General features: G+C 38.6%; 4 protein-coding genes across 11 annotated transcripts in view; 1 reads left to right on the top strand and 3 right to left on the bottom strand.

Moving 5' to 3' along the window:
• Nucleotides 1–4,531, top strand: part of LOC127974347 (uncharacterized) — a 16,293-nt gene extending 11,762 nt beyond the window's left edge. For 3 of the 4 annotated variants that reach the window (XM_052577542.1, XM_052577544.1, XM_052577543.1), the window contains 8 exons: nt 1–1,343; nt 1,445–1,690; nt 1,791–1,879; nt 2,346–2,417; nt 2,508–2,654; nt 2,816–2,947; nt 3,180–3,302; nt 4,255–4,531. The exon at nt 1–1,343 is cut by the window's left edge and continues 3,403 nt beyond it. In XM_052577542.1, coding sequence (XP_052433502.1) covers nt 1–1,343; nt 1,445–1,690; nt 1,791–1,879; nt 2,346–2,417; nt 2,508–2,654; nt 2,816–2,947; nt 3,180–3,302; nt 4,255–4,269 — 2,167 coding nt within the window. In that variant the 3' untranslated portion in view covers nt 4,270–4,531. The remainder of the gene's footprint in view (nt 1,344–1,444; nt 1,691–1,790; nt 1,880–2,345; nt 2,418–2,507; nt 2,655–2,815; nt 2,948–3,179; nt 3,303–4,254) is intronic. The other variant, XM_052577545.1, reaches the window with a different exon arrangement.
• Nucleotides 4,532–4,685: 154 nt separating this feature from the next.
• On the bottom strand, nt 4,686–10,337 carry LOC127974352 (Golgi-associated plant pathogenesis-related protein 1). 3 transcript variants are annotated; one of them, XM_052577554.1, is made up of 6 exons: nt 10,192–10,337; nt 9,964–10,085; nt 9,053–9,161; nt 8,815–8,918; nt 8,319–8,396; nt 4,686–5,412 (listed from the first exon to the last, which is right to left on the bottom strand). In XM_052577554.1, the coding sequence occupies exons 2-6, from the start codon at nt 9,974–9,976 to the stop codon at nt 5,252–5,254; spliced, it is 465 nt and encodes a 154-aa protein (XP_052433514.1). In that variant the 5' UTR covers nt 9,977–10,085; nt 10,192–10,337; the 3' UTR covers nt 4,686–5,251. The 3 variants fall into 3 exon arrangements, with proteins under 3 accessions (XP_052433514.1, XP_052433513.1, XP_052433512.1); XM_052577553.1 differs by having other exon boundaries at nt 10,196–10,337; XM_052577552.1 differs by having other exon boundaries at nt 9,964–10,324.
• LOC127974351 (Golgi-associated plant pathogenesis-related protein 1-like) lies at nt 4,686–24,701 on the bottom strand. Of its 2 annotated transcripts, XR_008157276.1 has the most exons (6): nt 24,396–24,701; nt 23,437–23,545; nt 23,204–23,307; nt 22,718–22,795; nt 21,574–21,822; nt 4,686–5,161 (listed from the first exon to the last, which is right to left on the bottom strand). XR_008157276.1 is itself a non-coding variant. In XM_052577551.1 (5 exons), exons 1-5 carry the CDS (start codon nt 24,406–24,408, stop codon nt 21,662–21,664), a joined length of 465 nt encoding a protein of 154 aa, XP_052433511.1. In that variant the 5' UTR covers nt 24,409–24,701; the 3' UTR covers nt 21,502–21,661. The 2 variants fall into 2 exon arrangements, 1 of the variants encoding a protein (XP_052433511.1); XM_052577551.1 differs by lacking the exon at nt 4,686–5,161 and having other exon boundaries at nt 21,502–21,822.
• On the bottom strand, nt 10,782–21,359 carry LOC127974349 (uncharacterized). Of its 2 annotated transcripts, XM_052577548.1 has the most exons (3): nt 20,580–21,359; nt 19,601–19,735; nt 10,782–12,828 (listed from the first exon to the last, which is right to left on the bottom strand). In XM_052577548.1, the coding sequence occupies exon 3, from the start codon at nt 12,824–12,826 to the stop codon at nt 11,885–11,887; it is 942 nt and encodes a 313-aa protein (XP_052433508.1). In that variant the 5' UTR covers nt 12,827–12,828; nt 19,601–19,735; nt 20,580–21,359; the 3' UTR covers nt 10,782–11,884. The 2 variants fall into 2 exon arrangements, with proteins under 2 accessions (XP_052433508.1, XP_052433506.1); XM_052577546.1 differs by lacking the exons at nt 19,601–19,735; nt 20,580–21,359 and adding an exon at nt 13,317–13,769.
• Nucleotides 24,702–24,939: the final 238 nt, after the last annotated feature.

The following is a 24,939-nucleotide window of genomic DNA, read 5'->3' as shown; positions in this document are numbered from 1 at the left end:
AAAAACAGTAATTTCTAACCAATCAGATAATCTTAGTCCAGTTTTAAATGAGGGTAATTCAAATTCTCAACAGATTACCTTAACAAACACTGACTCTGGCTCGGAAAACAAGCTCACATTCAACTTGCAAGGAGGATCGTTTGGCACCTTCACATTCAGAAAGAAACCAACTGATTTAAAGATTGTTGACTCCTCAAAATTAACAATTATCCAACAGATTTCTGTCTCACATAAAGAGACAAATCCCTATGATGGGTCTTCAAATGAGGTTGTGGGGAAGAAAGTAATTCAGCTAAGAGAACACATCAAAAATGAAACGGTAACCGATGAAGCTAAAACCACTGATACACAACTTCTGGAACAAGAGACTACAACTGACGTTCAGGATCAGGAGATAGATCAATCAGACTCACATGGGAAGGGAAACAAGGGATTGAAAACTTGTCAAAATAGAGAAGAACAAGATATTACAGAGAATGTTTCGTTTCTGGAGCAGAACAAAAATCTTGATGATGATGATTCACACAAATCAGGAATTTCTCAAGCTGACAGTGATGAGGCAACACCAAAAACAGCACAGATTGCTAATTCAAGTCATGCCAGAAAACCAAAGGTAATTGATGCCCTTAAAACCAACATTGCAGATTTAGCCTCAATGGACGATGAAGAAATCCAGTTCCAAGGAAAGGAAATGGAGACTACAGGTAATCAAGCTCCGAGTTTTGATAGATTTTCAGTGAGAGAGGAATTTGGTGAAACTCAGCAGAAAGAGGATGTCTCTATAACGGAGAACCGTGAACTTGATCAAACAACAGAACAATCAATTTTTAACTCCCCTGACCCTAACTATATCGATCCAAAAGAGTCTGTTCGTACAGAGCCAGTGGTTGTATCTCAGACAACAGACCTTACAAGGCCAGATAGGCAGAAAGAACTTCCATACAGTTCTTTGAGCAGAGAAAGTTTGATAGAAAGCACAAGAGACATCAATGACAATCACCAAGGGGGCAGTTCATCATGTATACAACAAAACAGGGTTTCTCCAACATGTCCATCCACCATTGTCCAGGAGGAAGATCTCTCTACCCCCATTCAGGAGTCACAGCCCATTCATGACATCTCCCAAACATCTGCTGCCTTCTCACATACAGCTCCAGACAACAAACCCAACCAAGCTGACTATCAAAGTCCCTGTCGGACTCCTGGAATAACCAGTTTGAAATCAGCAGCATGGGAAACAGTGGAACAAACACCAACTTTGGTTCCTTTTCAAGACATGTGCGATCATGAAAGTGAGAGAACAGCCATGACAACAAAATCATGTAGACATGAGAATCCTCCAGGTAAACTTTAGATTGTTTCCTTAGTTTTTGAGTTAGTTTCTTTCGAGGAATCATTAGTATTTAACTGTGGACATGTCATGTGTTTTTTTTTTCTTGAATAGTATGGAAGGGACACCAAACAGAACAGTCCCAATCATCAACATCCACTGGACAATCAGACAGTAACCATGCCCAAAGAACACTGAAAAAGTCAGATGAAAGAGAGATGCTACCCTGCTTAAGTCCAAGACCAGACTCCCTCATAAAAACAAAGCAAGCTGAGCGACAGAGCATAGAGCGAGGCGTGTGCCCAATCAGCTACAGATCAAAAGGCAGAGAGGACTTGGATCTCCCCTTCAAAAACAATAGTATGTTCATCATCTGTTTTAGCCATAAGGGATCAGCATCTTTCCAAGTACCTTCTTTATGGTCTCTAGCAAAGCAATTTTAGTGTTTATTTTCCTCTAGTAGGTTCAGGTAATGAAACCGACAGTGATGGCTCAATACCTGAGCTAGAGGAACCCAGTGGGACATTGCTGAGACCCTCAAATCCACAGGTGGGCTGTATATTCATGAGTGATCTTGAGTGAATTGAATAAAACTCAAAATTATGTCAAACTATCCCAATTGCATATCTTACAAATAACTACAAGTTGGCATAGCAGTATTGCATGTTAACATACTAATGCTAATCTGAAGTAACCTTTGCCGTGTAAAGTATGAGTAAAGCAACTTGCACATAACAAAACACTAAATTTCTTATCTTGATTTAAAACACACACACACACACACACACACTTAAGGGTAACTGGACAGCTATAAAATTAAGTAAACCGAACTAGCAGCAATTAATTACTTGAGTGCAGCAGAGCATAAGTTGGAAGCATCAACAAAGATATACTTTCATGCATCATTGCTAAAAAAATCTATATATTTTTAAACTTTTAAGTCTAGTTGGGTCTACTGTATGAACAATATTAGGTCCTACAATGGTCTCTTTTTCCTTCATATCTTTTTTCATAGCTCTCACACTCTCCTGCTGATGAGTCAATGAGCAGAGCCAAACAGAGTCGAAGTGAGAAAAAAGCACGAAAGGTAGGAATGCAAAGCGGTTTTAAGACCTGTATTGTGCAAAAAGTCCCTGACCTACTCTCTCTTCCTCCATGTGGCTGTTATCATTACAAGGCGATGTCAAAGCTCGGGCTGAAACAGATCCACGGAGTGACACGCATCACCATTCGGAAGTCCAAGAATATTCTCTTCGTTATTACACGTCCAGATGTGTTCAAAAGTCCTGCCTCGGATATTTACATAGTCTTTGGAGAGGCCAAAGTTAGTATTTTCTCATCATTTTGTTTCTTATAGCATATGCAAAGATACCTTACAAAATCTGGCTACAGTGGCAAAGATTTCCAATTGCAAGATGGATATTTAACTATTTATATCTGTTCATTGATCTTCATCTGTGCTTTCTGTCCGTCTCTTCTTCTCAGATTGAAGACCTGTCACAACAAGTACACAAGGCAGCAGCAGAGAAATTTAAGGTTCCTCTTGACCCCTCACCTCTGCCATCAGACATCACACCAAGCCTGACAATAAAAGAAGAGAGCGAGGAAGAAGAGGAGGTATAAATCTTTCATTTCCTCCATTTAAAGGATAGTTCACCCAAAAAATTTACATTATATCATATTTTACTTCGCTTCATCTCATTCCAATCCTTTATGTCTTTCTTGGTTCTGTGATGAAATCAGTAAATAATGACACCATTTTTTGATGGCCATTTCTTTTTAGAAATATGCTTGAATTAATAAAGCAGTTAAATTAAGATGAACCATATTCTCTTTGTCTGTTTGTAAGCTGGATGAGGGTGGGCTGGAGCAGAGAGATATCGAATTGGTGATGGCACAGGCCAATGTGTCTCGAGCTAAAGCAGTCCGTGCACTGCGCCACAACAAGAATGACATTGTTAATGCCATTATGGTGAGTGATTCAGCATTTGTATTATAAATTACAATTAAACCTCACATAGACCTTTTATTGTTCCTTAATAAAGTAAAAAAACTAACCCAAACCTTATTTTTGGCATTGTTAACTGTGAAAATAATGTACTGTATTATTATTAAAGGGGTCATCGGATGCGACTTGCACTTTTACAATCTGTTTGAACTGAAATGTGTGTTGTCAGTAAATGTACACAACCACCCTAAAATGATAAGGATCCACAGAGTTTTTTTTAAAAATATCATTAAATAATATCCACTTTCTCAAATCGAGCCAATCTCAGATGGTTTGGGTTCTCCCATGATAGTTTAATTGACAGTGGCGGTGGTGTTTTACCTTAGACCCACCCTGAGCTGTCATCAGTATTCCATAGTTTACTGCCAACATTTGAGCCGCTGAAAACGCTGTGGATTACATTAGTTTATGAAGGGAATGCGCCCCGATCTACCTAAATGAGTCTGTTTGCACAAATAATTCATGATCCAGCTTCCCCTCCAGTGAGTGAGTGTAAAGTCTTTTTTTTTTTATTAATCTTTGCAAATAATAACAATAATGTGCTAGTTAGCGATTTTTGCGGCTAAAACTTACCTTCTCTCAGAGCTGCAGAGGGAGCAGAGCTAATTAGCATTTAAAGTGGAACACAAAAAAACGTGTGCTGAAGACAGAGCACTACCATTGAGACATTTTAACCAAACTATGTTACAGACTTTTTATTAAGACCTTAAAGAATCATATCAGCTTAGTGAAAATTGGCATCCAATGACACCTTTAAGTGATTGCTATTAAAACAAGTTTTGTTTTGGAGGTGTTACCGTATTACTGTTGGTAAGGCCATTTTCAGTCATTTAGTTCCTGTAAACAGTGATGGCTCACAAATATAAGCAAACCCTTTGATTGCTACTTATATTCCATCTTTTGTGTCTATTCTCAGGAGCTGACCATGTAAAAGAGGAAAAGACTTCTTCCCCGCCCCCTTGCGTGTTTTCTTCCCTAAGTAATGCTGCTATATTGCGCTGCCCAAACTCCTGCTGAAATAAATAAATTACAATGAGTTGTTCATTTCCCAACACTATTTATGAATCATATAAAGGCACCTTACAAACAAAAATGTATCGTTATACATTTAAGACAAATTTTAATATTGCCTTAAAGGCTCAAATGGTAAATCAGAGGATTGTAGAAATAAATGCTTATGTCCTTAAAGCTGATGGCTTGAATCTGACCTGAAGTTTTTTTTGTTTTTTTTTTCTGGGGTATATGTATATTTATCTTGCAAGCATAAATAGTGCACATGGCACTAAAATTCCACTTAAATCAAAGATAATATTTTCTCAATTTTGAATGCAATCATGACATCTGATAGAATATTTGTAAATTTAATCCATATCAATATACTGTACACAAAGAGGACCAAAGTAATATTGGTGAATGATCAGTCTATGATACAAAAGGGATGAACATTACCAAAACTTTTTTCTGCAATATGTCATGTGAAGGTCACACACACTTCACATTCAGCATGAAGAATGCAACCAAAAGAAATATTCACATTCGATTTTAGTGCAATGGAGGTATGTGATTATATCCGTGTTTACTTTAATCATAAAAATAATTTCTAATACTGCTTTGTTAACCTCACCCATAAGCTAACAGGCACAAAATGACCACAAGAAAAGCATAGCTTTATGGAAAGTATAACTAGCATTAGCTTCAACATTTAGTTTACTGAAAGCCTCTTTATATTCAAGTTAATGAAAGCCTAAAAATTTAAAGACAAGCTCTTTATTAAAGTAAGGCTTGTTCATTAAGGCCAACAATTCCTGTGTTTGGTCCTCCAGGTAAAAGTCTCTCTGATTTCAGCTGTTCCCCATCCCGTTTCAGTTCCCCCCTCCCTACCTCCGTTCTCATTGTGTCCAGCTACATTTGGATCAGTTTTTGGGGGGCAGGACATTGGCCTGGAAGTGGCCCTGATTGGTAATGTTGCCGGCGGGGAAATAACGTGCCACTACAAAAGTAGAACCATCGGAGGCCACAGCTTTACCAACACCAAGTTTCTTCGAGCTTTTCCACACCATTGCAGTGAAGTGACCTAGAACAAAACAATGATTCTTTCATTAATTGGTGTGTATTGCAGCGATATGTGGTTGTCACAAAGTGTTTATGCTTGTTAGACTCACATAAACCCATTTGGTGCTTGTGTTTGAGCTCAGTTAAATATTTATATGCAAGAGACAGAGTGGAAACATTTGGGTAGAATAAGAAAATCAAGTACATTTAAATGCCTTTGGCAAATGCTTATCCAAAGCTAATTACTGGTGATTTCATCACTTTGTGTTTACCCCCTGGGAATCAAACCCACAGTTTTGATGTTGACAACACCATATGCTACCAATAGAGTTACAGGAACACCCGTTCCTAAATTCCCAATCACATATTTAAAGGTTTAGTCAAGTATAGATGTTATCCACAATCTATATAATCAGCCACTTCAGAAGATTTTGGATCAGCTGCTGTAGAATTGTGACTAGTGAAAAGTGTTCTGCCCTCTTGAGGTGGTGGCTAGTATTACTTATTTCCTGCAGCTGATGACAAAAAAAAAATAATAATAATAATAAAATAAATATATATATTCAAATATATATATATAATTGAAGAATATTGTATTACACATGTCTGTATGTGTCTTATATTTGGTTATAAAACGGATTATGACTATAAAAACTGCACAAGCTGTCAAGCTGACATCATACACAGGTGCATCTCAATATATTAGATTGTCGTGGAAAAGTTCATTAATTGCAGGAATTCAACTCAAACTACTTCAGTCTGTGTGCATTAAATTTATTTAATACTTAATATTTAATACATAAGTTTCATAATTTAAGTCTTTGGTTATTTTAATTGTGGTGATTTTGCTCACATTTAACAAAAACTCACCCATCTCAACAAATTAGAATATGGTGACATGCCATTTACTTAATCAACTCAAAACACATGCAAAGGTTTCCTGAAACTTCAAAATGGTCTCTTAGTTTGGTAAACTAGACTACACATTCATGGGGAAGACTGCTGATCTGACAGTTGTCCAGAAGACAATCATTGACACCCTTCAAACATTCATTGCCAAAGAAGCTGGCTGTTCACAGAGTGCTGTATCCAAGCATGTTAACAGAAAGTTGAGTGGAAGGAAAAAGTGTTAAAGAAAAAGATGCAGAACCAACCGAGAGAACCGCAGCCTTATGAGGACTGTCAAGCAAAATTGATTCAAGAATTTGAGTGAACTTCACAAGGAATGAACTGAGGCTTGGGTCAAGGCATCAAGAGCCACCACACACAGACGTGTCAAGGAATTTGCTGAACCATATACACAATGTCAGAGGTGTCTTATATGGGCTAAGGAGAAGAAGAACTGGACTGTTGCCCAGTGGTCCAAAGTCATCTTTTCAGATGAGAGCAAATTTTGTATTTCACTTGGAAACCAAGGTCCTAGAGTTTGGAGGAAGGGTGGAGAATCTCATAGCACAAGCTGCTTGAAGTCCAATGTTTAGTTTCCACAGTCTGTTTTGATTTGGGGTGCAATGTCATCTGCTAGTGTTGGTCTATTGTGTTTTTTGAAAAGTCACTGCACCCGTATACCAAGAAATTTTGGACCACTTCATGCTTCCTTCTGCTGACCAGCTTTTTGAAGATGCAGATTTCATTTTCCAGCAGGATTTGTCACCTGCCAATACTGCCAAGAGCACCAAAATAAAGGTTAAGTGATCATGGTGTTGATGTGCTTGACTGGCCAGCAAACTAACCAGACCTGAACCCCAGAGAGAATCTATGGAGTATTGTCAAGAGGAAAATGAGAAACAAGACTAAATATGCAGATGAGCTGAAGGCCACGGTCAAACAAATCCGGGCTTCTATACCACCTCAGCAGTGCCACAAACTGATCACCTCCATGCCACGTCGAATTGAGGAAGTAATTAAAGCAAAAGGAGCCCCTACCAAGTATTGAGTACATGTACAGTAAATTAACATACTTTCCGGAAGGCCAAAAATTCACTAAATTTTCTTATGAAGTATTTTAATTTGTTGAGATTGAATTGATGGGTTTTTGTTAAATGTGAGCCAAAATCATCACAAAGAAAATAACCAAAGACTTAAACTACTTCAGTCTGTGTGCATTGAATCTATTTAATACACAAGTTTCAAAATTTTTGTTGAATTACTGAAATAAATGAAATTTTCCATGACATTCTAATTTATTGAGCTCCTGTAAGGAACTTTTCTACAGAGCCCCGCACATAACTTTTCAAGAAAAAATAAATTGTGTGCACAATTTAGTAATTCGTTCTCTCGATTTATAAATCGGATACACGATTTAGCGAACCGAGGGAACGAATTAGTAAATCGTGCAGACTATTTATAAATCGAAGGAACAAAATAGCAAATTGTGCACACGATTTAGCCTAATTGTTTTCCTGCATGTCATGTACAGGGCTCCGTACTTTTCAGATTTTAAAGATTACAAATACATTTTTCTGAGGATTAACAAGCATGCATTAATTGCCTAGTATGTGTGCTAATAGGGTACATTTTTATTTCATGTGTAGACTTAAAAAAAAATAATAATAATTGCCATCCACTCTACTTTCCTGAAGCACTGCAAACCATTAAGATTTACATTTTGTTTTTCTGAGTACTGAGCAAAGTTGTTAATAAATGAATTTGTATTTTTTCTCTGCTAAAAAGAACATCCTAAACCAGGCGAATCTGGTTTTCAGGCTTAAGTTGCTCTTGTTTCTGGTCATTTGACTGATTTTAGGGAGGTTTTGGTCAGTTTAACCATTCAGGCTGTTATGGAACGTAAGTGAATGAAGTACAAAATCTAGCATCCCCACACATAAAGACCTTAAGGTGCTGGTTCAGGTGTGCTTGATAAGAACTGGAAGTAAACTTTGTAGGTAAGTAGATTTCAAGGAGCGTCACTTCTGTAAATACTCTTACCAGTTGCAGAGGAGAATCCTGGCTGGTTGAAGTTGTACTGGTTCACTTCATTATACCAGCGATCCGACACATCTTTACCTGTCAGCACACAAACATGCACAGAGATTCTCATGTGAAATGGAATTAAGTTGAAATAATAAATTAGTAATAATTATTATTAATGAATTCAAATAATACTAAATTCCTTATTCTGTAGAATGTTTGTAATCTGGTTGTTTTAAATTATAATTTTATAGTAAATCCTACTGGAGATTGAAGCTTACAACTTGAAGCTTTACATGCCACACTATACATTTAGTGACACTTTACAAATGACTCCAGACTGGTCAGACATTACGATCCACACATTACGATTTACGTACTAATCAACTTACGACTGAACATGGAGATAGTCAATTCATTATTCCTAGTTGTTGCAAAGAGAAGAGGTTGAGAGTCTGTACTGCTACATGTAAATGTTTCAGATGGACATTTTTAAACAGAAGAAGATTCATACCAGTTTGATCATAAGATGCCCATGCTAAATTTTCTCCACAGTTTCCTCTACTAGACTCAACACTGTGCTTCAGGATTCTGGTGCTTGCGAGGCTCTCAGCATATCTACAAGACACTGAAGAGCATTAAACTGTGGTAAAGATGAAAGCAATGTCAAAGATAAGAAATTAACAGCAAATCGTAGCGCAAGCTTATATAAAAAAAAAAAAAAAAAAAAAAAAAAAAAAAAGGGATCTCACCGTGCTGCTTCATTGCTCAGTTTACTGCAGAGTTTTAAAGGTGGGGCTTGATGTTTTCTCCTGTACTCATTATGAGTCTTCAGTACCTCTTCACAAAAAAGCCTGGAGGCTGCAATATCAACAGTGAATCAATAGAGATAAGAAAGTACCGCAATTTTTTCATAGTTTGCTAAACTCAAACATATGGTCTAAAATATTTATTACTCTAGGCTAGTACTCATTTGACAAACAGAGTTGTCCAAACCAGGGCCCTTGATGTCCCTTCATTTGGCTCGGCATACCATTTGAGTGAGTGTGTGTGTGTGTGTGTTTGGGGGGAGGGTAGGGTGAAAAACAAGCCTTGGAGCATAACTTAATTTTAAGCCAATTTATCTATTTATTTATTTTTCTGCATTGAAATGTAGAGAATATAGGTGAATTTGACTTATTTTAACATACTGTAGTTGGATTCACACACACCGTAATGCAACATTTACACAGCCCTCGTTCTGGTTTTTGGAACTTTGTGTTAAGAATTTTTTTTTTTTTTAAACGTAACGCGTTTCCGTAGGCCTATATTTCTGCTAACAACATTTCAAAATGTATTTCTGCTAAGAATAAAAACAATAATTACATGTAACGTTAAAGACCTGTGCTATTGGACAATGGGCAAATGTTGTCAAACAGCTGTGCTTGCTACTATTGCTGAGTCATAAATCCAACTACATGCTATCACTCAAACAAAGCAAGGATTGAGTAGCTAACAATCCCCAGCACATACATACAACATGATAAAGCTGGCATATACTCAACCTGCACTGACAAAACATTCAACAGCAGAGGATGGCAGTGACAGACTGAAGAAAATCTATATTTGACAACATCACAAATGCTAAGTGAGACAGGGATTTAGAAGTGGATTGTGCACTTACCTGACTTCCCCATGGTAAGAAGACTCCTCTAAGTGAAGTATTTCCCTCACTGTCAGTCCCTGGCAGCTGTTACAATGCTTCACTCTTCTTCCCCACCTGTTTCTCTCTCTTCTCTCTCGCTCCTGTGTTTTTCCAGTAAACCAAGTAGCATCTAGCTTTTCATCCTCTGGAAGCCACACACTAAAACATCTTACAAATTAGCTTCATTTGAGTCTATTTTAGCATTACCTACAGTGCATGCTCTCTTCTTTCTGTTTGGTCTTCACCACACCTCCTTCACTTTCTTTCTCTCACACTTTGTACAGGGCAAAGGAGACTCTCCAGTCAGGACTGTGATGATGACATCATCTGTATGAGCCAAGTGGCCTTATATGGTGTTGGCATTGCTGCTTTCAGCTGGAAGCAGTGAGCTGAAACCACTTACTTGAGTTAAACGAAACGCAAACCGATAGCATGAAATATGCCAAACAAGATTTTAAAATATTGTAACCAAGCCCTGAATGAAAAGGTTGGATTATTACCTGAAATAAAGATTAAAAACTCAAATCCTGATTTTTTTTTATAAAGAAAATAAAAAGGATATTGTTAGTCATATAGTAAATCAGATTAGATAAAAAAAAAGATACAATTATACAAAAATTTTGTTTTTATCTGTTATGACCTTGATGCAGTTGCTTAATGCATTTATGTTGTTACCATTATCGATAAAGGAACATACAATTAAAAAAGGATTATTTAATTTTAATTATTAAAAATAATGTGAGTGTGGATATATGAATCTTCCTTTCCTATCAGATGAAGACTAGGAAGCCAACGACTGTGGTATAGTCATATTTATTGGTTTAGCAATACACCAACTTCACATTAAGTGATTAACATCACTCATCAATGTCAAAGTTAATCATTTAAAACCCTTAGTGCAAAAAGACATTAGATTTAAGTAAATTAGATTAAACTCTTTCATTTAAGAAACATAATAAACATTAAAAAACATGCTTAAAAGAAAAACAATTACAGTTAAAAATCAAAGCAATAATAAGGAAAGAAAATATAAGCAAGGTTTAAGTAAAAATGTGACTGCAAAATAACCAGCCTGACAACATAGACCTCTGGTGGAGAGAATTAAAAGTGCATCTTTTAAAATTGTTTGTACAAAATATGTTCGGTGTAGATACAATGTGAACATACATGTAAAACGGAAAAGTTAATTATATTTTAAAAGCTTATTGAACCATTATCTGCATGAATGCTTAGTTGGGTTTCATTCTTCACTTAATTGTGTCTATCAGTGCAAAGGCGCATTAATAATCCCTCAAACAAGAGGAAAGCAGATATCTAGATAGTTAGGGTAATCGTTTGCATCATCAGCCTCAGAATATGTTGATTATGTTATAGCCAGGTTTACACTGGGTATGAAATATAAAAAACTATAAATGCCTCAAAGTGACTGAAAAAAATGACTGAAAAATGCAATGAAAAATGTGTTGCTTTGTAAGTAAGGCTTTGTATTTTTAATGACAGCTGTGAATTTATGGTGTTTAATGAAGGCAACTGGTGTAAATTATGTAACTAGCATGCATAGAATCATTAATTTCTTTGCAATTCCTTGAGAATGTAATATCTACAGATTGCACAATTACGGCTGCAAGATGTCTGTTAAAGATCTCTTGATCTGAAAAAGAACTGCTGTCTACAAACGACGGACAGACGTCTTTCAGATGTCAGTTTCACATACATTCTAAATCATACACAAAGACATCTAATTTACGTCCATTTGACATCTGATAGGAAACGTCCAATATTGCAGATGACCAAACACTCTAAAAGAATATATCTTGCAGATGTAAATGCAGACGTCAAATAGATGTCTCCATGGTATATGTGCTATGTACATGATGTATGTGCTATCAGTAGTTTCAGTCTAGCCAAATTTGGCCTTAATATCAACTAATTTACGTTTAGCCTCGTTTAAACTCAATGGAGTCTCCGGAGGTCTCAGAAGACATGGAGGAGACACTTCACACGCATTCACCCTTTTTAACAGTCTGTTCCGATCCACGTTCAACACCCACCCCGGTTCCATGTGGAAAGCTAAACACACATGATCCCAGACGTAGTATTCATCTTTGTGATGAGGTCTCACATCAATTCCTCCATCATAGCGCTTCACTTCAAGCCTTTTATTATAGATATCAGAGGGGGCTTGACATCGCCACCACATGGCCCCCTTACGGTACCCACACACACCATCACTCTGACTTGGAAGTCGCATAAAATCATCGTAAAGGTTTACATGCCGAGGATGCACTACAACTGTATATTGAATCTCTTGTTTGAAAAGCACAGTCTCATACATACGCAGAACTGGACTTTGGTCACCACAAAACTGCTTGCTGTAGTGCCAGAGAAGCTCCTTCAGTGAAAAAGTGAAGCAAAAGTTTCCATAGGAAGATTTCTCCTGGAATGCCTTTGAGCTGGTGAAGTGCTCAAGGACGGGTGGCTGGTTGTAAATTTGGGCAGAACTTCGATGAGGGAATAAAGATGTGAGGAAACGCTCCTCAGCTGAGGATATGTCATCAGGTGTGACTGCTAAACTCCACCAGAGGAAATGGGGCTGATCATTATCTACCAGGTGCGGTGGCTGTCTGAAACCTGAATCGAGAAAAATAGCCCTAAGACCACTTTCTCCAGTGACATGAGACACTTTCTGAATACAGAACTCCACAGATTCAGGATAAGCAGGGATATTGTTCTTATACAGGTATCCATGCTGTAACTCCATTTCTTTTAGGTCTGACAGACTCAGATGCTGTCGCTTAAAAGTCGTCCGCTCACAGTCACGTGCATTTCGACTCATGTTCATTTCTGAAACCAAATAAGATGAGAATTAACTTTCCATCTATTTTAAAAGATCAAAGTATTTGAAATTAAAAATAACCATCTCGAACAAGCTTGCAATTTATAAGGATGACAATATTTCATTTCTTGTGTCTCTTCCTCATTTCGTTAGTCTCTAGACCGAAACAAAGTCGCTACTTGGCTCTTACAGTGAAAAAATAAAAAAATAAAAAAAAAGAACAAGAAAAAAATTGTTAACATGAAATGCTTTCAGAGGGTAACGTTACAAAAATATTGCTTTGCGTTTTCGCTTCTGAGAGATTTCAGTAATTTCACCTACTGTTTGCTAGAATCATAACAAGATGGCTTTTAGTTTCGTTTCAACAGCCTGTAATTTACGACTTTGCCGCCAAATTATAAAAAACAAAAATGTTCATTCGTGCCAAAACAATGTAGCTTAATAACGACAATACAGCTATAAAATACTAGATTCATAATTTAATTGTCAATTTTACCTTATGAAAGAGGCGTTTTAATCCGCTCAATAAACTCTCTGCATTAAAATGATCAGCAGCTTCCACTCGCCTCTGATTCAAAGTAAAGAAGCACGTCACAGTTACGTCACTTGCAGCTGCGCGCGCATTGTGGTGTCAGAAAAACACTGGTAGTGGAGGGAAAAGGGTGAAATCCATGGAATAAGAGAAATGTGCCTTTAGATGTCAGAATCGGAATACAAATAATTTTTATATAATAATGTTGCCAAAGATGCAATTTTAAGAAACGCAGACGTTTAAACTAACATATGGATGAAACCTGCTATGATTTCCCTTGTTTAAAGTCTCCATGAAGTCTAAATTAAAGTTTTTTTTTGGGTGTTAGCATCAATGTGTTAGTTAAGGTTATCTATAAGGCAGTGTGCTCCAAAACAGTGACAAAATTTACATTTAGAAGAACATGTAAGAATTCAAAGGTTGCGGTTCATCTCTTCTGCCAAAATGGCTCAACAAATTTTTCCACGTCACATCATACTTCATCTACTCATCAAGTCTTTTAACCAATCATTGGATCTCTAGAATCCGAAGCGCCCGCCTCCTGCACTAGAACTATAAACCAGTGATCCTTAAATCTGGCTCACAAGTAGGGGTGGTGAAAAAAATCGATTATTGATTAATCGCGAGTATGTTATGGACGAGTATGAATCGATTATTACATTTTCAAAAATCGATATTTTTTTTTTTTTACATTATTTTATTTTGTAAAAAAAATTATACCGGGAGTTGAACGTCACGAACGCGCCCAGTTCCAGTTAGCAAGCAGCCAGAACAGGTGTGTAAAATGGAAAAACCAGGAGCGAGCAACCAACCGAACCACCCAGCTCCATCTGGGCTCAAAGCAAGCGTGTGGATTTATTTTGGTTTTCATGGCAGGAGCTCTAACCCTCTTGGCGCCATGGTCGAGTTCACTCGACAAGATGCGGCACTGAATAAAACGGCCGATTTTGTCAAATAGGGTGTCAAATTTCACGCGACCTCCCCTGCACCAGATATCAGACATGTAATACTTAATCTCTGACTCAAAAAAACGTAATGCTCCTTAACAAAATCTTCGAGAGCGCATTGAATCAGTGCGAAAAAAAAGCGGAGCTAGTGTGAGAGTGAGCCAGTTTATTTGACCAATGTTGTCAACGTCAGCGAGTATTGGCATTAGATTATTATTATTATCATTATTATTTTTATTATTATTTAATGGCATCAATAAAGCTTCAATAAACCCGCAATGAAGTGTTGGGACTTCTATTCGCGGACACTGATTCTGAAGGGGAATATCTGTATCCAGAAGATGACGGTGATATTGAAAGTGAAAGTACACCAAGCACAAACGGTGAATCCTTTGCCCAATGTAAATGGTCCTTTGCCAAATGTCAGAGGTGTGAACAATGTTTGCAGGGGTCGGAGTGTTCATTGCGAAATTATCAGGCGTGTTAGTGTTGCGGGGACGAAGCGGGAGATTTTTTCCGCGCTAGACCTGTATATTTGTCTTCTGACCGCACCTCTCCGCAATCGCGGTGACAGTATTGTAGTGGAAACTTTGTCCAATGCCTCTGGGTATGTTAGACGAGGTCGAAGTATTCATAGGACAGTGAGGAGGCAAGGTGGGGAGTCGCAATGACCCTGACAGTAGTCCGAGATGTGCACACTCGGCGCGTGCGCGAGGCAGATCTGGCCGCGCTGCTCATAGCAGAAGCAGAGGCGATGTGACACGGGGCATAGATTTTGAACTAAACAGGTCTTGTCTACTTGTTTTTGTGTGTCATATGAATAATATATATGTGCCCCATACATGGAATCAGAGTGCCTGCTGCATGTAGTAAACTGAAAATCCCAACCGCTACATGCATTCGGTTTGTTTCTACCATTTATTAGTAATGATTTACACAGTTTGTTTACTACTTACTGTTGTGAAATGGAAAATCAATAATCGTTAATCGAGAATCGTTAATAATCGAAAATCGACTGTAATCGAATCGGGACTTCAATAATCGTAATCGAATCGAATCGGGAAATCAGACAGATTAACCACCCCTACTCACAAGATCCACTTTCCTGCAGAGTTTAGCTCTATCCCTAATCAAGCACACCTGAGTTTTCAGTGTCTTTAGGATAATTCGAAAAATCACAGGTAGGTTTGCAGTGCGAGAAACTTGCATTCAAGTCTTCGCTGAGGAGCTGAGCTATGTGACCAGTGAAACAACGATGTGGCACGGGGACGTAACGTCTCCATTCCCTCCTTCAGGGAACGAGGGTTACATATGTAACCTAGACATTCCCTTTCAGTCGGTCATGTTCGACATTAGGTCAGAAAGAGACTGACGAATGGGGCCCCTACAAAACGCCACATGCCTGTCTTCCAGTGAACTGTAAAAGTGATAGCACCCTTTTGTGAGGCCTGCACGAGTGAGGGCCTATACCAGACACAGAAGACACTGGGTAGCATGTTCCAGCTGGACGTATAGCAGACTGTCTGCTCGTAGGAGGACTTCCAAGGGCAGATACCAACCGCGTGGGGGTGATACACATGAATCTCTGAGGTACCCAGCCCGCAGGGTGGACTGTTTCAATGACAGACATGGTAAAGTGGCTTGCCAAGGGAAAGACACATCCTACCAAGAGACTTACTGTGGAAAAATAGATGTGAGATGGCCCAAAAAGGGGAAATCGCAACACATGGAGACACCCAGTACAAAACAGGGGCTGACCAATAGCAGTTTGTTTTACTTGGTATTTATAGCAAACCATACTACAGATACTTTGTCAGATTTAAGTTGAACCACGGTCCCAGCGCATACCGAACCGTGTGGGGTGAACCGTGCCACCCCTACTATTCAGTGGGATAACCTCTGCTTGGAGACATCCTTTCCCTTCTGCTGGCCTCTGTAACAGACAAAGAGTTGGTTTGAGGTCCTGAAGTACTGAGTTCTGTCTACATAGGTCCGGAGGGCACATACTGGACAGAGCAGCACCAGGGCTGGGTCTGCCTCCTCCGGGGGCAGCACTTGCAAGTTCACCACATGAACTCTAAAAGGAGTGGTGGGAACTTTGGGCACATATCCAGGCCGTGGTCTCAAGATAACGTGAGAGTTGGCCAACCCGAATTCCAGACACGATACGTCAACTGAATATGCCTGCAGCAGGTCCCCAACCCTTTTAACCGAAGCCAAAGCGGTCAAGAGCGCAGTCTTAATGCTAAAACTTCAGTTCTACTGAGAGAAAGGGTTCGAAGAGAGCCCTTTGCAGTGCAGATAGAACCATTGCGATGTCCCAAGAAGGAAGTTGATGAGGGCGAGGCGGATTAAGCCTCCTGGCCCCTCTCAGGAATCTGATGACCAGATCATGCTTCCCAAGAAACTTACATCAACTTAATCAACAGGGTCATGGTGAGATGAAACGGCGGCCATATAGACCTTCGGGGTGGAAGGAGAGAGCCTTTGTTCCAACCCTTACTGAAGAAAGTAAAAAGCATTGACTCTGCCGGGCATCTCCGAGGGTCTTCACGACATAACAAAAACCAAGCGACAAAGAGGTTCCACTTCAAAGCACAGGCATGTCTTTGCAAGAAGACTCACTGGGGAAATGCATACTTGCAAAGGCCCAGCGACCAGCTGTGCAACAGTGTGTCCATGCCAAGGGTGCGGAGACTGTTTAAATTGGGGAGAAAAACAACTGACAGTGGGAATTCTGTGGAGAGGCAAATAGGTATTATTACTATCATTACTAAACGTTAACTGAGCCAGTGGATTTGAAACTTGTGTATGTTTGGGTCTGGTGAATGAATTTAATACACTTGTTCCCTACTGTTCACGAAATGAAAGTTGAACTCACAGCTACATAATGTATTTTTATCTTACCAATTATGTAAGCGTACAAATTACTCATTTCTCGAAAATGTTTGTATTACATGTATTTTTTTTAAAGGGGGGGTGAAATGCTCGTTTTCACTCAATATCCTGTTAATCTTGAGTACCTATAGAGTAGTACTGCATCCTTCATAACTCCAAAAAGTCTTTAGTTTTATTATATTCATAAGAGAAAGATAGTCTGTACCGATTTTCCCCGGAAAAACACGACCGCCTGGAGGCGTGACGTGTGGGCGGAGCTAAAGAATCACGAGCGCCAGTAGGCTTTTGCGTTGAGAGCGTTTGGAAGCTGTGACTTTACCTTGAGGAAAAAAACATCATCCAAAACAAACCATGGCTAACAGTCAGATTCAGCCATTTAATGATCAGATCCCGAGGCTGAAACTGAACGAGAGCAGCAGCAGCAACGACTCGCTCCGAGCGGGGCTCGAACCCGGGTCTCCGATGGGAGGCGGACGCACTAACAAGGAGGCAGAGATATTTTAAGCAGTTTTACTCACCGCATGCGGTTCCAACACACGATCGTGACCCTTTTTCGTTGGGATTGCATCATCCTTAAGAAATAAACGATACACAAATCCGTCGTCAAACTGGGCCTTGTTTGTAAAACAAGCATCTTCGAAATGCAGGGAACAAACACTTGCACAACTCCGTTGATGCTCTGTAAAAATAAACTCCATCCACTGGTCCCATAATGCTGTTTTTTCTTTGCTAATCTGTGCAGGGTTGTCTTGCCCTGGCAACCAAAAACACACTCCTTTTGTGACATTTCGCGACGCTCTTCCTCTGATCAGTGATTGTCTGTGCTCAGCCTCTCTCTGCTCTGCTATACCGGAGCGCGCGCTCTTCCGGCAGATGCGCCCTTAGGACCCATATAAGGAAATTCCGCTCCAAAACTTGTGACAAACCGGAAGGAGTATTTTTGGAACAGAAATACTCCTTCAAACATACAACTTAAATTTTGAAACTTTGTCCATGTTTAGCATGGGAATCCAACTCTTTAACAGTGTAAAAAACTCAGTATGCATGAAATAGCATTTCACCCCCCCCCCCCCCCTTTAAATGAAATCTTTACCTTGTGAGACATGGGCTGCGATTTATCTTAAGTTTCCATTTCTCAATTGTGCACATACATCAGTTTGTTTCATCATTATTTTCACAACATATTTTATTATTTTACACAATTAACTAAATACATGACTAATTTTAATATCTGTTTTATCTGATAATTAATGCAAAAGAACAACAATATACCTGCGCTGCTCCGATAATGATTTATGTCAGTCAGATCTTTCACAAAACAAATAAACATTGATAAAAACACATGAATGCAAACAGCGATCTTTCAATTAATGCAAACCTACCATAATTACATTGTTTAATTGTACAGTTACAGTTATAAATTGTGTTATCAAATAAAATTAATAAAACATGTTTTATCAGAAATCTCTGTGCGTCTTGTTTGACAGTCAGAAATCTTGATCTTACATAACAGTCAGAACAAAATCAGCTCTTCGAAAATGTAAAGTATTGCATATTTGAGTGGGTTGTGTTTGAAACAAGAAATTCCTGTGGACTGATTAACCTGACGTCAACGCTGATCCGCATAATGAACAGAAAAATAAAGCAATCTCTGTGTTGTATCTTGATGAATTTCCACACAAGTAGTACGGAAAAATGTAGGGAGGATGTTTCCCCATGTCTTTGATATATACCACTATATCACGCTGATAAATTCAAAAATCATTGGTTATATACATCTAGCCAAGTTTCGTATGCAAGTTTCCCTTATAGTAAATGCAAGCGTCGCAAGACCGGAAGTAAGTATGCACACACTCGCATCGCTGAAGCTCGCCGGCGCCATCTTGTGCACCGAGCCCATTGAGCCTGCCTGGGATGTGGTCGGCACAAAGCAACATCAGATGTTTCTGACTCCACAAGAGGAGATGGCAAGCAAGTTGCGACATGTGACGGGAGCGTAGACCACCCTGACAGTTTATGTACGTGTTACCAGTACAGTGCTCTCTCCCCCTTTAATACCAAGACTTAGGTGCCATTGAGCAAAGCACCGAACCCCCAACTGCTCCCCGGACGCCGCAGCATAAATGGCTGCCCACTGCTCCAGGTGTGTGTTCACGGTGTGTGTGTGTTCACTGCTGTGTGTGTGCACTTTGGATAGGTTAAAAGCAGAGCACGAATTCTGAGTATGGGTCACCATACTTGGCCGTATGTCCCGTCACTTTCACTTTTTCAGTAAGTGCTTGCAACCCGAGTGGTATGACCAGGCAATATCCCCCAAGAGCCTCTGAAATAGTTTCAATGGAACCACCCTCTTGAATGTAACATCTTGGAGTATGTGAAAGAGTGTTTGGATGAGCCACTCACCTTAGTACGAGAGACCGCTGAACGCTCGCATCCAGTAACAGTGTGTCATCCATCTGCATCATCACACCTGCAGGAGGCTCATCCATTGCTTGTGATCATCCATCATGTGAAATGTCGCAACAGACTGAATGCATCCTGAAATGACAAACATATTCAGCATATGCAGACCTTGACGTCTGACTCTGACAATCTGACAATGTTCATAGCTTTTAGAGTTTTACATGATTTACGATCAAATTTAGAACTAGAAAATTATCTGAAAGACGATGCCAGGAATGGATATGTAGCTGCTGCTGCTGTGGTTTTATATTCTATAGCAATTTTGCACAGTTTAGTTCCAATGCTACTCTTAACACATCTCTCCAAGCTGTTAAGAATTATGGACAAGTGTGCAAGCACCTTCCAAAAAGGCAGACTGAGCACCATTGTTCTAGATTATAGCATATTTAATCTTTTTAGTTCATAGATTTGTGCATATTATGTCTAAACGTTTACTTTTAAGTGCAAATCACTTATATAATATCATGCCAAGCACCTCACGATTTACAAACCCTGCTTTACTTAAAGGGTTAGTTCACTCAAAACAGCGCCGCCGCTCCCACCATGCGCATCACACACTGTGCGTAGGGCACCAAGTGCTGAGGGGGCACCAAAAATAGCCTAATGATTATTTTTTTTTAAATGCCGATTTTATTTCATTAGCCTATAGAAATATTAGCCACATTTTAGCCATGTATATGTAACAAAAAAGGGGGAACAAGAAAGATATTTAATAATTGCTCTAGTCTAGTCTAGAAAGTCCCACCGTGCCGGATGGTCTGTTCCGGATGGTCCGTTCTGGTTGTTCGCATGGAGGAACATTTTTTTTTTTTTCTCGGGGTCGGGGTGGGGGGCATCATAAAGGAATTATGCTTAGGGCACCAAAATGGCTAGCAGCGGCACTGACCCAAAAATTAAAATTATGTCATTAATGACTCACCCTCATGTCGTTCCAAACCCGTAAGACCTCCGTTCATCTTTGGAACACAGTTTAAGATATTTTAGATTTAGTCCGAGAGCTTTCTGTACCTCCATTGAAAATGTATGTAAGGTATACTGTCCGTGTACAGAAAGGTAATAAAAACATCATCAAATTAGTCCATGTGACATCAGAGTTTTTTTTTCAGAATTTGTTGAAGCATCAAAAATACAGTTTGGTCCAAAATAACAAAAATTCCAACTTTATTCAGCATTGTCTTCTCTTCAGAGTCTGTTGTGAGCACGTTCACAACACCGCAGTGTAGTGATGTCCGGTTCGCGAACAAATCATTAGATTTATCCGGTTCTTCTTGAACCAGTTCACCAAATCGAACGGAATCATTTGAAACGGTTCACATCTCCAATAAGCATTAATCCACAAATAACTTAAGCGGTTCACTTTTTTTTAACATGACTGACACTCCCTCAGATAACGAATGAAAGATTGACTCGTTATGGGATAAAATTAGACTCAAAATGATTAATAGATTGATGTAGTACATTGATATTTTTGGGTACATCTATTAATCATTTTGGGTCTAATTTCATCCCATATTAGATCTCCTCCCTAGCCTTCAAGGTTACATCTAACAACTGTACTTTTAAACACATGGTAATAGACAAAAACGCATTCTACTGTATCATACCTCCAAGACTCCAGCCCTCTGCCCCTAGTGCACTGGAGGTATGGGATTATATTGGTGTTTGCTTTATTCATAAAAAATAATTTATAATACCGTTTTGTTGACATCACCCATGCACAAACAGGCACACTATCACCACAATGAAAGTATAGCTTAATGGAAAGTATAACTAGCATTAGATTCAACATTTAGTTTACTGAAAGCCTCTTTATATTCAAGATAAAAAAAAAGCCTAAAATGTAAAGACAGAAGCTCTTTATTCAAGTAAGGTTTGTTTATTAAGGCCAACAAATCCTGTGTTTGGTCCTCCAGGTAAAAGTCTCTCTTATTTCAGCTGTTCCCCATCCTATTTCAGTTCCCCTCCCTACCTTCGTTCTCATTGTGTCCAGCTACATTTGGATCAGTTTTTGGGGGGCAGGACATTGGCCTGGAAGTGGCCCTGATTGGTAATGTTGCCAGAAGGGAAATAACGTGCCACTACAAAAGTAGAACCATCGGAGGCCACAGCTTTACCAACACCAAGTTTCTTCGAGCTTTTCCACACCATTGCAGTGAAGTGACCTAGAACAAAACAATGATTCTTTCATTAAACGGTGTGTATTGCAGCGATGAGTGATTGTCACAAGGTGGTTGACTCACATAAACCATTTGGTGCTTGTGTTAGAGCTCAGTTAAATATTTATATGCTGAGAGATTTAAACTTTTGAGTGGAATAAGAAACTCAAGTTCAATTTATGCTTTTGGCAAATGCTTTTCCAAAGCTAGTTACCTATGAAAGCTTACAAATTATACTGAAGAATATTGTATTACACTGTTCTGGACCAAACTTATCTGCTGTATGGGTTTATATTATATTTGGTTATAAAACAAGGGTTATGAATATAAAAACAGTGCTCAAGCTGTCAAGCTGACATAATCATAATGAACTTTTCAGATTTTAGAGATTACAAAAGACAAAAAAAAAAAAAAGTCTTCTGAGGATTAACATGCATGCGTGCATTAATTGACTAGTATGTGTCCTAATAGGGTAAATTTTGATTTCATGTGTTGACAAAAAAAAAAAAAAAAAAAAAAAAGGCCATCCACTACATTCCTGAGGCACTGCAACCCATTAAGATTTAGACTTCCATTTTGTTTTTCTGAGTACTGAGCCAAGAAGTTAATAAATTATGTTTCCATTCTTTCTCTGGTAAAAAAAAAAAAAAAAACACAATATCTTAAACCAGGCAAATCTGGGTTTCAGGTTTTCGTTGCTCTGGTTTCTGGTCATTTGACTGATTTTAGGGAGGTTTAACCATTCAGGCTGTTATGGAACGTAAGTGAATGAAGTACAAAATCTAGCATCCCCACACATAAAGACTTTAAGGTGCTGGTTCAGGTGTGCTTGATCAGAACTGGAAGTAAACTTTGTAGGTAAGTAAATCTCAAGGAGCGTCACTTCTGTAAATACTCTTACCAGTTGCAGAGGAGAATCCTGGCTGGTTGAAGTTGTACTGGTTCACTTCATTATACCAGCGATCCGACACATCTTTACCTGTCAGCACACAAACATGCAGAGATTCTCATGTGAAAATGGAATTATGAAGTACAAATAAGTTAATTATTAATTATTATTATTAATCCATTCAAATAATCCCAAATTACTTACTCCGTAGAATGTGTATTTATCATCTAGTTGTTTAATTACAATATTATAGTAAATCCATCTGGAGATTCCAGGGTACAACTTGAAGCTTTACATGCCACAGTATACATTTAGTTTTAGTAACACTCTACAAATGACTCCAGACTGGCCAGACATTACGATTTACGTAGTAATCCACTTTAGACTGAACATGGAGATTCGTTAGTCCCAGTTGTTGCAAAAAGAAGAGGTTGAGAGTCTGTACTGCTACATGTAAATGTTTCAGATGGACATTTTTAAACAGAAGAAGATTCATACCAGTTTGATCATAAGATGCCCATGCTAAATTTTCTCCACAGTTTCCTCTACTAGACTCAACACTGTGCTTCAGGATTCTGGTGCTTGCGAGGCTCTCAGCATATCTACAAGACACTGAAGAGCATTAAACTGTGGTAAAGATGAAAGCAATGTCAAAGATAAGAAATTAACAGCAAATCGTAGCGCAAGCTTATAAAAAAAAAAAAAAAAAGAAAAAAAAAAAGGGATCTCACCGTGCTGCTTCACTGCTCAGTTTACTGCAGAGTTTTAAAGGTGGGGCTTGATGTTTTCTCCTGTACTCATTATGAGTCTTCAGTACCTCTTCACAAAAAAGCCTGGAGGCTGCAATATCAACAGTGAATCAATAGAGATAAGAAAGTACCGCAATTTTTTCATAGTTTGCTAAACTCAAACATATGGTCTAAAATATTTATTACTCAAGGCTAGTACTGGTTTGACAAACATAGATGTCCAAACAAGGGTCCTTGATGTCCCTTCATTTGGCTTGGCAAGTGTGTGTGTGTGTGTGTGTGTGTGTGTGTTTGGGAGGAGGCTGAAAGGAGGGTGAAAAACAAGCCTTGGAACATAACTTGATTTCAAGCCAATTTATTTATTTATCTGCATTGAAATGTAGGTGAATTTTATTATTTTATTTTAACATACTGTAGTTAGATGCACACACAGTAATGCAACATTTACACAGCCCTCGGTCTGATTTTTGGAACTTTGTGTTAGAATAAAATGTTAAAATATTTCCGTAGGCCTATATTTCTAATAAAAACATTTCAAAAAGTATTTCCGCTAAAAATAAATTATATTTAATTGTTTTTAGAAGTCAATAATTTATCTAAAATATGGTTTAATCCTTTTGATAATTCATCTATTTTTGATAAGACTGAACAATAAAAACCTGTGCTCTTGGACAATGGACAAATGTTGTCAAACAGCTGTGCTTGCCACTATTGCTGAGTCATAAATCCAACTACATGCTATCACCCAAACAAAGCAAGGATTGAGTAGCTAACAATCCCCAGCACATACATACAACGTGATAAAGCTGGCATATACTCAACCTGCACTGACAAAACATTCAACAGCAGAGGATGGCAGTGACAGACTGAAGAAAATCTATATTTGACAACATCACAAATGCTAAGTGAGACAGGGATTTAGAAGTGGATTGTGCACTTACCTGACTTCCCCATGGTAAGAAGACTCCTCTAAGTGAACTATTTCCCTCACTGTCAGTCCCTGGCAGCTGTTACAATGCTTCACTCTCTTCTTTTTTGCTCCTGTGTTTTTCCAGTAAACAAAGTAGCATCTAGCTTTTCATCCTCTGGAAGCCACACACTAAAACATCTTATAAACAAGCTTCAGTTGAGTCTATTTTAGCATTACTTCACCACAGTCTTCACCACACCTCCTTCACTTTCTTTCTCTCACACTTTGTACAGAGCAAAGGAGACTCTCCAGTCAGGACTGTGATGATGACATCATCTGTATGAGCCAAGTGGCCTTATATGGTGTTGGCATTGCTGCTTTCAGCTGGAAGCAGTGAGCTGAAACCACTTACTTGAGTTAAACGAAACGCAAACCGATAGCATGAAATGTGCCGAAAAATATTTTAAAATATTGTAACCAAGCCCTGAATGAAAAGGTTAGATTTATTACCTGAAATTAAGATTATAAACTTAAATCCTGATTTTCTTTTCTAAATTTTTATTTTTATTTTTAAG

Source organism: Carassius gibelio, chromosome B16 (genome assembly GCF_023724105.1).
Source record: "Carassius gibelio isolate Cgi1373 ecotype wild population from Czech Republic chromosome B16, carGib1.2-hapl.c, whole genome shotgun sequence".
Lineage (NCBI taxonomy): Eukaryota > Metazoa > Chordata > Actinopteri > Cypriniformes > Cyprinidae > Carassius > Carassius gibelio.
Note: the sequence above shows the minus strand (reverse complement) of the source record. Positions and strands in the feature narration are given on the sequence as shown.

Excerpts from the sequence above, each read along its gene's own strand:
- LOC127974352 (XM_052577554.1), bottom strand. Across the intron at positions 8,397-8,814 it reads GGCATCTTATGATCAAACTG|GTAAAGATGTGTCGGATCGC; the intron begins GTATGAATCTTC and ends GTGTGCTGACAG. Across the intron at positions 5,413-8,318 it reads AGGATTCTCCTCTGCAACTG|GTCACTTCACTGCAATGGTG; the intron begins GTAAGAGTATTT and ends GTTTTGTTCTAG.
- LOC127974349 (XM_052577548.1), bottom strand. The coding sequence starts at position 12,826 with ATGAACATGAGTCGAAATGCACGTGACTGTGAGCGGACGACTTTTAAG.
- LOC127974351 (XM_052577551.1), bottom strand. Across the intron at positions 23,308-23,436 it reads CTGAGCAGTGAAGCAGCACG|ATATGCTGAGAGCCTCGCAA; the intron begins GTGAGATCCCTT and ends AGTGTCTTGTAG. Across the intron at positions 21,823-22,717 it reads AGGATTCTCCTCTGCAACTG|GTCACTTCACTGCAATGGTG; the intron begins GTAAGAGTATTT and ends GTTTTGTTCTAG.